We start from the raw sequence: 14032 nt of genomic DNA on the forward strand, positions 1-14032 counted from the left end.
CGTGCCAACATGCACTTGCATGACTGCATATGAGTATATTTAACTCTGGAAGGCATTTGATCCTCTTGACTAAAAATATGAGCAGTCACTAGTCAGCTTGTGTAGAGAGTATTGCACATGCCTAACTTTTCAACTGGGACACACCCACCTCTTCTAGACTGAAAACATTGAGCAGCATGTTGGAGTTTGGAAGCACTCGTTGGAAATCACTCAATGGTCCTGCGTAATGCGTATCACCTGTTTCTATAAATTCCACATAATGCAGGAGAGAGCATGTTGCGCTATTGAAAACGAGCTCTTCCAAACTCTGACACCAAACTCTGACACTTAACACTTCTGGTGCTGCTGAATCTTTCAGAATAAAGGCGCTAGAGTGCCAAGCAGATGAAAAAACAAAAACTTTACAGATAGAAAGAGGATAATTCAAGCTTTCCGTACAGCTGTTATTATGTTTATGTAACAGTCACTCACGCCACCAGCTGATAGCTTAATCATAATTACATGATATTTACTTGAGCTGTGCACTACAAAGGTTGTGATAGATTTAATGAACTGTTACTCTGATTTAGACAGACAGACAGACAGACAGACAGACAGACAGACAGACAGACAGACAGACAGACAGACAGACAGACCCTTATTGAATCCATGGTGGAAATACAGTTATCATGGCAGTATCGCAGTTATGAAACACAACACAGAAAACAAGAAAATCCAAAGAACTCCTTCTCTGAGATTTGCTGTACCTTCATACACATGAAAGTGATTGAATGAATTGATGCAAATGGTTCAGGTTTAATTCTTGATTTATGTATATGTTGAATATACAGTGTAGCATGGTTTTTCCTGCTATGCATAATATTAACCCTGTTATCATAACCCTTACATCTCCCCATCTCTAAGCCATGTTAAATGATAGCCGGTAGTCACCGGCTCTGATCTGACGTTAACTGCCGAATTAATTCAGACACTGCATGTGTAAATCCACTTCATTGGGAGTAACACTGTGATATGTGGTTTAATATGAGGTTAGGACGGTTGTTAACAGGTTGGGTGTTGTTGAGCTGTTGAAACTGTTCCTGCATGGTATAATAATATGTAATAGTTTATTGAATGCTGAGTTTTCTAACCGTTGATATGTGTCTTGTGGTTATGTCCATGCTGATGGGTAAACACGATGTCCCATGTGGCAGCCTGCTGGGTGCTATGTTCCCCATGCCACGTGTGATCTGGGCTATGGCCGCCGACGGGCTGCTGTTCAAGTTCTTGGCAAAGATCAGCCCGCGCACCAAAACCCCTCTAACCGCAACCCTCACCTCTGGTGTAGTGGCAGGTGAGACACTAACACGCATGTCTTAAAGCTGCAATCCATAACTAAAATGTCATTTTAGTCAATCAATATGTATGGTAGAGTATGTTAATACAATAGTATAATATACCGGTAACTGCGGTGTCGGCCATAGGACCACTACTGGTCAACAAGAGGTAGTATTGCATGATGCTCAAAGTGTAATATCGCCCCTGCCTAAGTGAGCTCAGCAGTACTTAAACGGGACACCCAGGTTCGAATCCCGGATAGGACATACATGTTATGGATTGCAGCTTTAATAATCAGATTTTTATTTGTATTTGTTTTACTGTTACTGTACTGTACTCTGCTGATGTACAGTAGACTTAATTTAAGCCACGTTTAATAATAACAATAATAATAATAGTAATAATAATAATAATAATACATGCAATTTATATAGGACTGTTCTAGATACAAAGCACTTGAAAGCACTGAAAGAGCCCACTCACTAGAATAAAATGTATTTTACTCTTAGTGGGTGTGTCAAAAAAAAGATGTAAATATTGTAAATAATTACATTTCCGCGGACCTCAGGAGAGCTCACGATTATTTCAGAGAGGAATATGCACAGCAAAATCCTTTATGGCTACTTTTTTACTAGTTTTACTAGTTTGTGGTCCCTGCTAAGCTCCTGGAACCAACCCCGGTTCTCCTGAGTTACAACTTTCTGCTATGGAATCTGATGATATTCTGTATGCATAGTGGCGACTAACAGCAGCATGCTGAGGGGCCAGGCTCTTCTCCACTGTGGGGCACGTGCATGCCAACAGCACAGATCCTAACCTGGGTTTAACACCTCACCAACCCTCCCTCGACCCCCATCTCCGTTATACTACGTCTCCTTCTCCTCTTTCCCCACTGCTGACCCCTCTCCATTTTTTCCTTCCCCTTCCTGGACTTTTTCCTCCCTTACGCCTGCCTGTCACCCACAACGCACCCCTCCCCCCGCGCGCGCACTGGCCCACCCAACCCCAGTCTGCTGGGTTCCATGTTCCCCCTGCCCCGTATCATCTTTGCTATGGCGAGGGATGGCCTCCTCTTCTCCTTCCTGTCCCGTGTCAGCGAGAGGAAGGCCCCCATAACCTCCACCATGGCTGCAGGGATCATGTCTGGTAAGATGGGGAGAGAGAGAGAGAAGTGTGTGTGTGTGTGGGGGGGGGGGGGGGCAATGGGGGAGACGAGTGGGTGAATCTGAGAAGAGAGGTAGGAGATGGGGGAGAGAGTGTTCATTTAACAATGGAAGTTAATCTGTTTCATAGTTTAACACTCTTGCTGTTTAGATGTAACCTGACTCCGCCAGATTGCGGCAGTATTGAGTTCACAAGTTCCCTCCTCCTGCCTGCATCTGGTCTCTCTCAAGCAGAAACGATGAACCGGAAGCAGCGGGACAAAAATCTGATATCTCCATTATAATTTCGAGTTGTAGTCTTGTTAGGTTGCGTTTACATTTGCGCTGTAGCAGCGCTTCATTACGTCATCAGTCTCGCGGTGATCCAACCTCTAGCGGCCGCATATCGCTCCGATCAGCACTGGTTCGCAGTACATCGTCTCTGCCCGAGAGAGACCAGATGCAGGCAGGAGGAGGAACTCACTACTGCCGCCATCTGGCGGAGTCAGGTTAGTTTAGATGTGCAGGCTATGACAAGGTGCATCTGATTAACGTGCAAATGTGAGATCACTCCGTGCACGTGAACAAGCATACAAACTTTTCCTTCATGTCTGTGTTTGCGACCGCATTTGCCAGGAGGCTCAAACTCAAAATAAGCCCTTAGGCCTATATATTGATTAGACAGGTAAATATTTTATTTTGAGTAGTGAAATATCCAACTTGTTGACGTCAACTGTGACCCAATTCTGGAGGGACTATGAGATCAAATAAGAAGTCACTGAGTTGAGGCAACTAGAAGCAAACATCTGGGACAATGGCTAGCTCTGTCATGAACTTGTAGTGTTTCTGCTGTTGACATACATTTCAGTTCAATATTTACACAATCCAGTTATCCTTGTTGAAAATTCCATGTTCTGTCTATTTTGGCCTTTCTCTGTGTTCCTCCATTCCCATGATGCATTCCGTGGGTAAGCACTGGCCTCATGGCCTGGCACATCTGTATGGTCTATGGCAAGAATTACATCAATTTGAACATAATATGAACATAAGACAGATAATAACAAATGGTGGTTGAAAAGTATTGATGGGGCAACCGATTGATGAATGGTTAGGGTGCATACCACATGGGCACAGTGCTGTGTGAATGGTTAGGGTGCATACCACATGGGCACAGTGCTGTGATCAGCAACTTCAAGACCGTTTCATTCCCAGCTTAAACGCCCAGCGGATTTTGCTGAATGTCATCCCCCTGCTCTCTCCGCACTTCCTTTCTCTTTCCACTGTCACTGTTAATAAAGGCAACACAAAAACATAATTGAAGCTGCTCTAAAACCAATGGGAAGCTACTAAAAAGTGACGCTACAACTGTCCACAGGTGTAAGCTAAGATATGTCATGTCCTCAACAAGTAGGTTTAAAAACATATGCATTAATGACCTATATTACATTACACTTCTATTTGAAACATTAGTACTATATGACAGTACTTCAAATAAACACCTTGTTTATAATGATAAGAAATACCGTCTCTTATCCCTGGTTCTGTCTCTCTCTTTCTATGTGTCTCTCCATTTCCACCCCCCTCCAAAGCTATCATGGCCTTTCTGTTTGACCTGAAGGACCTAGTGGATCTGATGTCTATTGGCACTCTGCTCGCTTACACGCTGGTCGCTGCCTGCGTCCTCGTGCTCAGGTCAGTTGAGGAGAAACACAATAGGCTGCAAATGGTTTGATACTGTATGTGTGAAATACTTTACATTAGTGCTGTCTTCTCATCACACATACAGTACTTGGGAGTAACTGCTAGTAAGAGTGCTAATTGTGTAAAGCTTGACATTTTAATTATGAGTAAACCGTATATTGCACGAGCGCTACTGTCTTTTAGAGCAAGCAACTCAAAAACAGTAATTTCCTACAAGAATGGAGGGTTACACGGTAACCCAGGTTCTCTGAGTGGCTCTCCACTACATATTATTCAATATGTACGGGAACTGACCCCACGGGGCAGTGGACGTGGATATCTCTTTAAGACACATCATCTATAGTGGCCCTGCCCTGATGCCAATCAGTGGGCTATATAAGCCCCATCCGGGCATGGCCACTTTGATTAACACGAATTTCGTGGAGAGCCAGTCTCTCCACTCAGAGAACCTGGGTGTAACCCTCCGTTCTCTATCGTGTTCGAGACTGACTCTCCACTACATATTATTCAATATGTACGGGAACACTCTAAGACACACCGCAAGGAAATAAGCAGACCAGCTGCCCCCGAGGCAGCCCGAGGCAGTTTAACCTCGAATTCCATCAGAGCCTATAAGTGGTGAGCGCCATGACCGTGGCTATCCTTGCCACCGGCGCTTGCCAACATCCTCCAAAACTCCACTATTCATACAACGCTCTAACGGGGCAGAGTGGGGGACAGACAGTCTGCTCACTTCATCTGTCTGCATGTCTAAGAGAGGACATAGCTCAATCACCTGATTGAGACATGCCTCTGAGAGAACCTTGGGGAGAAGGCTGGGTCGAGGCGTAAGACTACTCCATCACCCGGCCTAGGCCTGCAGAGCTTGTTATGGATTGACAGAGCTCGCAACTCCCACATTTCTCCTTGCAGATGTGACAGCCAGCAATACTGCTGTCTTGAGTGACTGCATGTCGGGCTCACTGACTAAAGGATTTTAAAGGGGGCTCATCATAGAGCCTCCAGGGCTAACGGCCTGGTCCCCAAGTGGGACCAGTGGGGCCCCAACCTGACTCCCACTCAACAGACTGTTGAAGCCATGTCCTGATGCGGAGCCCAGCACACTCAGTGAGGGGGGAGCGGTGCTGGCTGCCACACAGATACCACACCGGTATAACCTGATACATGAGGACGGCATCGATACAGAGGCCGTCGCACAGACAGAGGGACACCTCGTCGTCAGTGCATGGGCAGCGAGGCCCTGTGTGGATTGCGCCCACCTCCCTGTTGGGATGGGCTGGCCGGCCCACCTATATGCCTGCTGGATTGTTTCACAACCCAATGAGTGAGCCCAGTCTTGGAGACCGTCTGCCTAAGACAGTTAGGCCCATTCGAGGCCCTGACAGGGCCCAACAGTGACTGCAACCCTGCTTCACCACCCTGCTTAGGAGGGTGGGAATGATGCAACTCAACAGGTTGACTGGCTCATACTCTGATCAGGCCGTAGGGTAGAATGCAGGGATTGGTGCCAGCACCACCTAAACATTGCCATGTAGGGAGTGGCAGCGTCCCTCATACACTGATAGGAACATTCTTGTGGCTCACTTGTGCTAACAACAAGAATGCTGTCCTGCGAGAAGCCACCCAATTATAATTATATATGCTGAATTGGAAGACACATAACTCAGGTTATGACGTGAGATAGCGTTAGTGCGTCAGATCTCGGGATCTGAGAATAAGCGTCTCCCATTCGAGCATGGCAGGCCAGTCCCCTCGGAGGCCGGCCTGTCAGACCCTAGCACTTCCTTGACAGCAAAGTGCTGTATATAGCATACAACCCGCCCAAGACACGGTGGAACATACCCAGGGGTTCACCTGAATTGTCTTGCAGGACAGCCACTGTCCTGAGAGACAGCAGGTGGGGGCTGGGTTCCCTGAACTGTCAGGACTGAGGAGTGGGCTCAGCACGCTAGCCATACTCCGCCGGTTGGCCTCCAACCGGACCCGTAGGCCCCTGGAGCCGCCAAGCCTAACTGGGGTTGCGCAGCCTGAGGAGCTGTCGAGGCAAGTTGCTCATGGCGGAGCATTCCTGCCATCACCCCCTGCATCTGCAAGCCTCCTTAGCTTGTTGGAGCAATGCACTAACTTCCTGGCCTAACATGGCCAATGGCGAAATAGGCAGCTTCATTGGATGAGCTCGGTCCTCCTGTCACAGCTCGGACTGGGGCAACCACAGATGGTGCCACACCAGAAGGCAGCAATAGTCTTGCCCGATGCTACTGCCTGGGGAGCCTGAAGCCAGTTGCTGTAGCTCCTCAATAAGGTCAGGGCCCCTCTGGTCACAGAAGCACCATGTAAGCAGGTGCCGGCGGCATTGACAAACTAGCCATGTTGACTAGCTGCGCCTAGATAGCCATGACTTTGTGGCTTCTCTGGATGAGAAAGGAGCTTTCGCTGTGGTTTCAAACTGGTAACCGGATTCTACCACGCAGAGTCAGTGTGTAAACGGCTCCACCGTGATACACCGTATAGTGTGCTCCGCCCGACAGCCGCAGCACGCTCCACTGTGTTACCGAACCTGGCTCCACAGCGAACTACCCCTAGGACGCGTGAGCTGACCCCGTCAGCAACACGCTGTATAGTGTGCCAATGGCTGTGATTCCGGCATGCTTCCTGGCAGACCCAGCACGTCCTGTCTATGTCACTGGGGAATCAGATCCACAGACCGAACTACACCACGGTCGCGTAAGCTGACGCCTCGCCAGCAATACGACAGTATAGTGCGCTATAGTGCCTGCACAGTTTCGCCTTCCACCGAACAGACAGACCCAGCACATCCTGTCTGTGACAGAACTACACCACCGCTGCGTGAGCTGACAATACGACGTAGTATAGTGCGCTATGATGACTGCCCAACTTGAAGGGAAACATTCGACTGACCCAGCACGTTCTGTTTGTGTCACTGAACCCAGATCCACAATACAGAACTACACCACAGGCGCGTAAGCTGGCGCAACACCAACAATACGCCTGTATAGTGTGCTATAATGGCCGTCTGATCCCAAGGGAGTTTGTTAGTTTCACCTGCAAACGAGACACAACAGCTACTCCGAGAGGGTGACTCAATGCTCACTCCCTGAACTGCACGCTGTAGTGACCCATGACACGGGACTCCTAGTGTGCTCTCTCTTTAGGAGGACAGAGGACAGTTTTGTGTCACCAGCAGAGTTGTGGGCCTCTAGAAGATGTTGCACATAAACTGCTCAGCCGCCCGAGGCGCTCTAATACAAAACAATCTGACATTAAGCACACTGGAGCCCTCCAAACTTTTGTATATCATTCAAGTCGACCTACAAGTCCACATGCATAGTGTGTTGTTGTAGATCGCCCTTTTCATACCTATATAGCATATAAGTATATATTAACCAGAACCAAATGTGACAGAGTAAGTGATTTGCAGCGCATGATGCGGTGAGTCATCAGGAGTTTTGCCTCCTGAGCTTTGAGCCACACCGTCCTCTTGTAAACCATGAGGCACAGTGCAGTCTGGACAGCTAGCACTGACGCGCCTCCCTCCTTGACACTCATGTCAATCTGTCAATGAGGAAGTTGGAACACGCTGGAATTGTTTGTTTACTCTCGTGAGTCGTCTCACTCTCTGCCGTTTGGTCTGACGATCCTCGGACCGCGACGGCCACGATAAGCGACAGTAGATGGCCTCAGAGATCCGCCGACTAGGTCAGCTTACTCAGGGTTCTACCTCGCTACCCCGCCGCAGCGGTGTTAGCAGCAATGGTGATAACCGGGAGGTCCACCGACGTGGTCGGTTTTGCTCGGGGTACCACCACGCTTATGCAGCCAGGGAACCAATGCTCCACCAACGTGGTCGGCTTCGCACTTGGACCCTTGGTGGCCACACCAAACGCCGTCGCAAGGCTTCCCCCAACGTGGTCGGTTTTCACCAGGGAGTGGTCGCACAGACAAGTCTGGGACTTCCTCTGCCAGCAGGATCAGCACTCAGCTTGTTTTGTTTTTCTCTTGTGAGAAGAAGCAGAGCCACGCAGCGTCCTGAGAGGAGTCGTCGACCAGCTCTCTCTTACCCGGTAAGTGGACTGTCTGCTGCGTAGCTACACGTTCTAAATACTGAATTTATAAACTGCTGAGAGATACACGTACCAAAAAAAAATCAAATAATCAAAGTGGCCCCCCAGGGTAGGGCCACCATAGATGATGTGTCTTAAAGAGATATCCACATCCACTGCCCCGTGGTGTTAGTTCCCGTACATATTGAATAATATGTAGTGGAGAGCCAGTCTCGAACACGATAGAGAACAGATATTATCTGACACTATGCACACTATCCATATGACACTCATCACATGGCATGAAAACGTTGCAGCTTGACATTGTCCATCAACCGCCAGTCATGTTGTTGACGACTTTCACAGATCCCTGCAATACCATTGCTGTTTAATGTGGCAGTGTTGCTTGGAACACAGGGTGAAAATGAAATATCTCTCAAATTGTTCCTTCCTTCCTACATGCCTTCCTTCCTTCCTTCCTTCCAACATGCCTTCCTTTCTTCCTTCCTTCCTTCCTTCCTTCCTTCCTTCCTTCCTTCCTTCCTTTCTTCCTTCCTTCCTTCCTTCCTACATGCCTGCCTTATTTTCTCCCTTCGTCAGGTACCAGCCAGAGCAGCCCAGTATGGACTACCAGATGGCCTGCACCCAGGATGAGGTGGAGCTCAGCGATGGCATCGGTGATGGCATCAGTGTTCCCAGTATGGGCATCCTGCCTGGCGTGCAGGAGCGCTTCACTTTCAAGACCCTGCTGTTCCCAGAAAACTCAGAGCCATCCACTCTGTCAGGATTCACTGTCAACATCTGTGCCAGTGCCTTGGGTAGGTGGACATTGGCTAAGTCTTGAGTCAATATTCATTCATTCATTCATTCATTCATTCATTCATTCATTCATTCATTCATTCATTCAAGTTTTATTTATTCTCGAATATCCAGAACTCTGAAACTCTTTATTGCAAAGTATGAGGTTCATGGGGAACACTAGCTGGCTGTATAAAAGCACAGAGAGATGTCGGAACCGGAGCCGAACGGACCCGACTATTATAAGAAATATGAGGACCGTAACTATTCAAAGGCCAAGGACCCGAAATTACCGAATGCTGACGTTATTATTAAGAGCCCGCTGGTTGGTGCTGCTGGCAGCGCCGCTGGTCATTCATGTGTGATTGTATAATCCCAGAGTAGACCAGTCAATCATTGCGGACAGTTTGTAAATAAAAACTTAAATCAAAAATGTCTTTAGATGCGTTTGTAATCTTTCTTCTTAGCCATTGCTAATGCTAAGCTAATCCACCGTTCATTTATGTCGCAGCAGAGCAGACCATATTTTTATTGTCTATCATTATACAGTATTTAGCTTTGGAGTTTCCATCGTGCTTTGCAGAGCATATCAAGTTCAACACGCTATGACAACTTGATTGTTTTACCAAATTTGAACCATTAACCGAAACGTTACGTTACCACAATATATATGATATAACTGTCCCGACTTCTAACTTTTGTTGTTGTTTGTAAGTACACCACTACTTCCTTACTAAAGTCACAGCTGTGACAGCCAATTGCCGGGTCCACTTTGGTATTAGTGATTACCCGAGCACCGACACATACGGGAGTCGCTCTGAACCTACCCGGGAGTCACTTGTGGATGGAACCGGCTCCGGGTCGGTTCAGAATCTCGGGCTTACCCGACATCAGACTGGAGACCAGTTAGATGTCTTCCATCCTCTCTGTTCGTGGCTCCCTGTCTCTCTATTATGTCTTGTATAAAGCCAACTAAAAGGTTTCAAGAAAGAAAGTGAGATTGACTAACTGCTGTCTCTGGCCATTGTCCCTTCCAGGACTGTTGATTTTGGTATTCAGTATTATGGCCGTGCAGGGGGGCTTTGCCCCATGGAACTTGGCATGTCTCAGCATCATCTTCATTGTGTGTATGGTCATCACCTTCCTCGTCTGGAGACAGCCTGAGAGCAAGACCAAGCTCTCCTTCAAGGTTTGTTTCCTCTTGAACATAATACTGTATAAATACATTATCATGTGGAATAATGTGGAATAAAAAAGCTAATACAAAATATAGGATTAACTATCATTAATAACTATTCATTATCTATTAGTTAATTATTATTCTTGACTTCATTGTCCAAAAATGAACAAAATACTGCTCAGTTGGTGAGGGTTCTGATAGCCTGAGGAGGGAAAAGCTCTTTCTGTGTCTCTCTGTAGTGGCTTTATCACAGCACAAGAATTTGCCTGCCTGCAGCGGGACAAACAGTGCATTGCTGGGGTGATATTTTAGCTCTGCTCAGACACCTTCTGCAATATGAGTCCTGCAGAGAGGGAAGTGTTCCCATGGTGTGGTCTGCCAAGCATATCACCCTCTGCAGGGCTCACTGGTCCCAGGAGGAACTATTCCTGTACCAAACGTTGATAGCCCACGTCAGAATGCTATGAGTGCTAGCCGAGTAGAACGGATCATCTGTGAGACAAAGCCCCGACTCCAATCATCCCCCTTTCAGACTCAGACTTAAACATGAATTCATGCAAAGTCTGTGAAGGCTTAGGGCTGTCCCACTGTCGAATCGTCAAGTGTGTGAAGGCTCTGTTTGCATTCTTTTCTGAAATTCTGCAGACTTTACCTGAGGGAATTACCCACAGTTTAACAGGGTTAACATGGTACAAATGTCATTCATTTTGCGTTTCTGAGTACCCAAAGACACTTTACATGGGGGGAAATGCAACCTGGTTAGAATGTCAACAAACAGCATTGATATCTCACCATTCTCAAAGAGAGATGGAATAGAAAAGATATGTGACCGTTTCTGACCGAGGCTAAGTCATTGACATTTTTTTTTGTTTTTGTTTTTTCGCTTCAAATTGACATATTGGTTGTTCAGTTTGATCCACCAGTTTTGGAGATATGGCTTATAGAGTTATGTCTTGCAGAAAACAGCGAGTTGAGAAAACAGGCTTGAATGTGTCATAAATGAGGACTCGCCTTCAATGAGCTGTCGCATTCCTGCATATCATTTTGAGCCCTTGCAGCCTCTTTCACTCAAACACTTACCAGGTGACATCAATTAAGTCTTGCAAATTGGCGCTTTCCTCTGGTTTCTGAGGTGGTATACTGCCTAGCCTTCCTTGCCACAGTGTCTCCATGACAAATGTGCACTGTGAGGTATACTTGAAACCGCTCACCCTCTCCACTGGTGTCCTTTGGTCATATGGGTGGTGTAGGTCTGCAAGTGGAAAGGGTGCTAGTCCTTATTTGTTTCTGTGACCTTTGACCCTTCAGGTTCCCCTGCTGCCCTTCCTTCCGGTGGTCAGTATGTTTGTCAACGTCTACCTCATGATGCAGCTGGACCGGGGCACCTGGATACGATTCGCTATCTGGATGTGCATTGGTAGGACGACTGGAGCTTTTTTTATGTGTCATCTTTGTTCACCGAAGAAAAGAATACCAGCACTCACTTTATATCCAGTAGGACTCTTGTTTTATTTAAGGTTTCCCCCAGCAGCAAACAAACGAACGTTTCGGCCCGGAGGCCTTCCTCAGCGGAGGCCTTGCGAAACCTTAAATAAAACAAGAATCCTGCTGGATATAAAGAGAGTGCTGGTATTCTTTTCTATGGACTGTCTCTACCTGAACCGTGCACCCGATACATTTTTACGTTGAGTTACTCAACTGAGTGCTTGCGTCCTCTCTTCTCTTCAAATCTTTGTTCACTGCCATTCACAGCCATGTGAAGCCATGTGAAAGCTCCTCAAGGCTCAAACCATGAGGTTCTACTGTACTGTCTTTACACTCTGAGAAAATGATAAAGATGAAAGTCTAATGACCAAACACAACTGTCAGTTCAATACTCAAACTGTTCAGTTAGTTTGAAGTTATAGTGATGTTTTTGTTTATAATTGTTTATACATTTATTTGTTTTGTGTGGGATATTAAATTATAGGTTTTCCCTCTCTTTGACCATTGTTTGTCACTTTAGACTTTACATTATACATTGTAATTAATACTTTCAGTTTCTGTATATCTTTCTTTATTATTTTTCATTTGGGAGACACTTAGAGTGTTTTATGCCATTCTCACTTGTGTTTTTCAGGTTTCGTGATTTATTTTGGCTATGGCATTCACCATAGTACAGAAGGCGCTTTGCGCCGCTCCTCTCCAGAGAGGGACACAGAGATGAACGGTTTCAAACCCTCCCACAGCCACAATGGAGACGCCATGTCGCCAGAGAAGGAGGCCTTCCTCCACAATGGCGTGGAGGCGAGGTTGGACGACTGAGGTTTTTTAGGAGACCGTCTGCACGCCGTCTACTTAACCCTTTCCTGACACCTCTACGTCACTGTCTGTCAGTATGAAATAATTTTGAACTGGACCACAACCTCCTTATGAAGAAGCCTCATTTATGGGGGGTGGGGGTTTCTGATAAGGTAATGGAGAAAAAGTTAAGTGAACTGAAATTCACAAACTTTGATTGTATATTGTCCCCCATTGAGTTCTGGGTAGAGTACAGAAGACTTATAGACTTATGTAGTTAATACATACACAATGATATTTGAGTTGTGAAATTGATGTCTTCCAGTATTTGCTTAGCCTCGCACACTCCAACTTAGTAACTTGGCGTTACCGAGTGGGGTGGAGCTCTACGTTAGAGATATGAAGTGTAAGGCAGCCCTTTATTTTGGGCCTTGGCTTTTGTTTTGGAGAGTGGGCATCATTGTGAGGTCTGCTTTTGCCTGGTCAATGTACAGTTTATTCAAGGGCTCACTAACTGCAAACCAATAATGGTAAGATATATATATACCCCCCCCCCCCCCCCTGTCTGATTTCCAGTAGGCATAATTCTGAACAGAATGTGTAATTCTGGAAATCTTGTAATCCAGTCAATACAGGCTGGCACCAAGGGCTACAACCTAAGATTTTTATGCAGAGTGTATGAAGCCTTATTAACAGTTATGTACTGCGCCTGAAATGCTGCACCAGTAGTCCTCACTGACAAATGTTAGCTTGTGCAATATACTGCAACACTTGTCTCTGCCTATGATGTAATAATGACTACCTTTTCTCACCACAAGAGGGCAGCAAGCTCACAGAGTTTTTCATCTGATGTAAAAGCAATAAGATCTAGACTAGATCACCATGCATTTGTAAATCTGAATAGAATGTAGAGTGGGAGAAATGTGTGGCTGTGCTGACATGCACTTGTATGCATTGGCAAGTGTCAGTCAAAGGCATGAGTTTGAATCAAGATCATGAGTGTGGCAGAAATGCAGATGAGCATCTTCTGGTATCCATGACAAGATGTGAATCTGGATCACAGATGTTTGTTAAACAGTCAACTCTACAAACCATGGCATCTTTGAGCTGCCTCTCTCCGCCCGGGGTCCTTGGAATCTGGTGGACAATTCCTCATCTTCTGTCGTACATGGTATAAAATACGGTAGGCTCAGAGTTAAACAATAAGGTCTGAAACCTACATGGGATAGGGTCAGATAGATACATTTACTGTTTGATCAGTTTATCACAATTGCAATGTCCCTGGTTCAATTCCAGCTAGAGCTTTTTGTTGCTTGTCATCTTTCACCTCAGCCTCGAGTCTCTATACTTTACTATCTAAATAAACTGCCGCACTAGTTCAGCAACACTGATCTATGGGAATATTGGCATTGGCACATATTGAACAATTACAATATAAACAGATGATGATGAAATTGCATACCATATTTCAGATTGGCGTGTTTTATAGATAAACAGTATTATGTGGATTGTGGATCATCATGTTAAACACTAGGCGGGTGGATATAGTATTG

At 46.1% G+C, this 14032-nt stretch overlaps 1 protein-coding gene across 2 annotated transcripts in view; it reads left to right on the forward strand.

Moving 5' to 3' along the window:
* slc7a1a (solute carrier family 7 member 1a) overlaps positions 1-13819 on the forward strand; it is a 40311-nt gene extending 26492 nt beyond the window's left edge. For both annotated transcript variants that reach the window (XM_079508683.1, XM_079508682.1), the window contains exons 8-13: positions 2327-2463; positions 4049-4151; positions 8822-9039; positions 10057-10208; positions 11508-11616; positions 12319-13819. In XM_079508683.1, the coding sequence (XP_079364809.1) occupies positions 2327-2463; positions 4049-4151; positions 8822-9039; positions 10057-10208; positions 11508-11616; positions 12319-12503 (904 nt within the window). In that variant the 3' untranslated portion in view covers positions 12504-13819. The remainder of the gene's footprint in view (positions 1-2326; positions 2464-4048; positions 4152-8821; positions 9040-10056; positions 10209-11507; positions 11617-12318) is intronic.
* The last annotated feature ends 213 nt before the right edge of the window (positions 13820-14032 follow it).

Source organism: Electrona antarctica (genome assembly GCF_951216825.1).
Source record: "Electrona antarctica genome assembly, chromosome: 8".
NCBI lineage: Eukaryota > Metazoa > Chordata > Actinopteri > Myctophiformes > Myctophidae > Electrona > Electrona antarctica.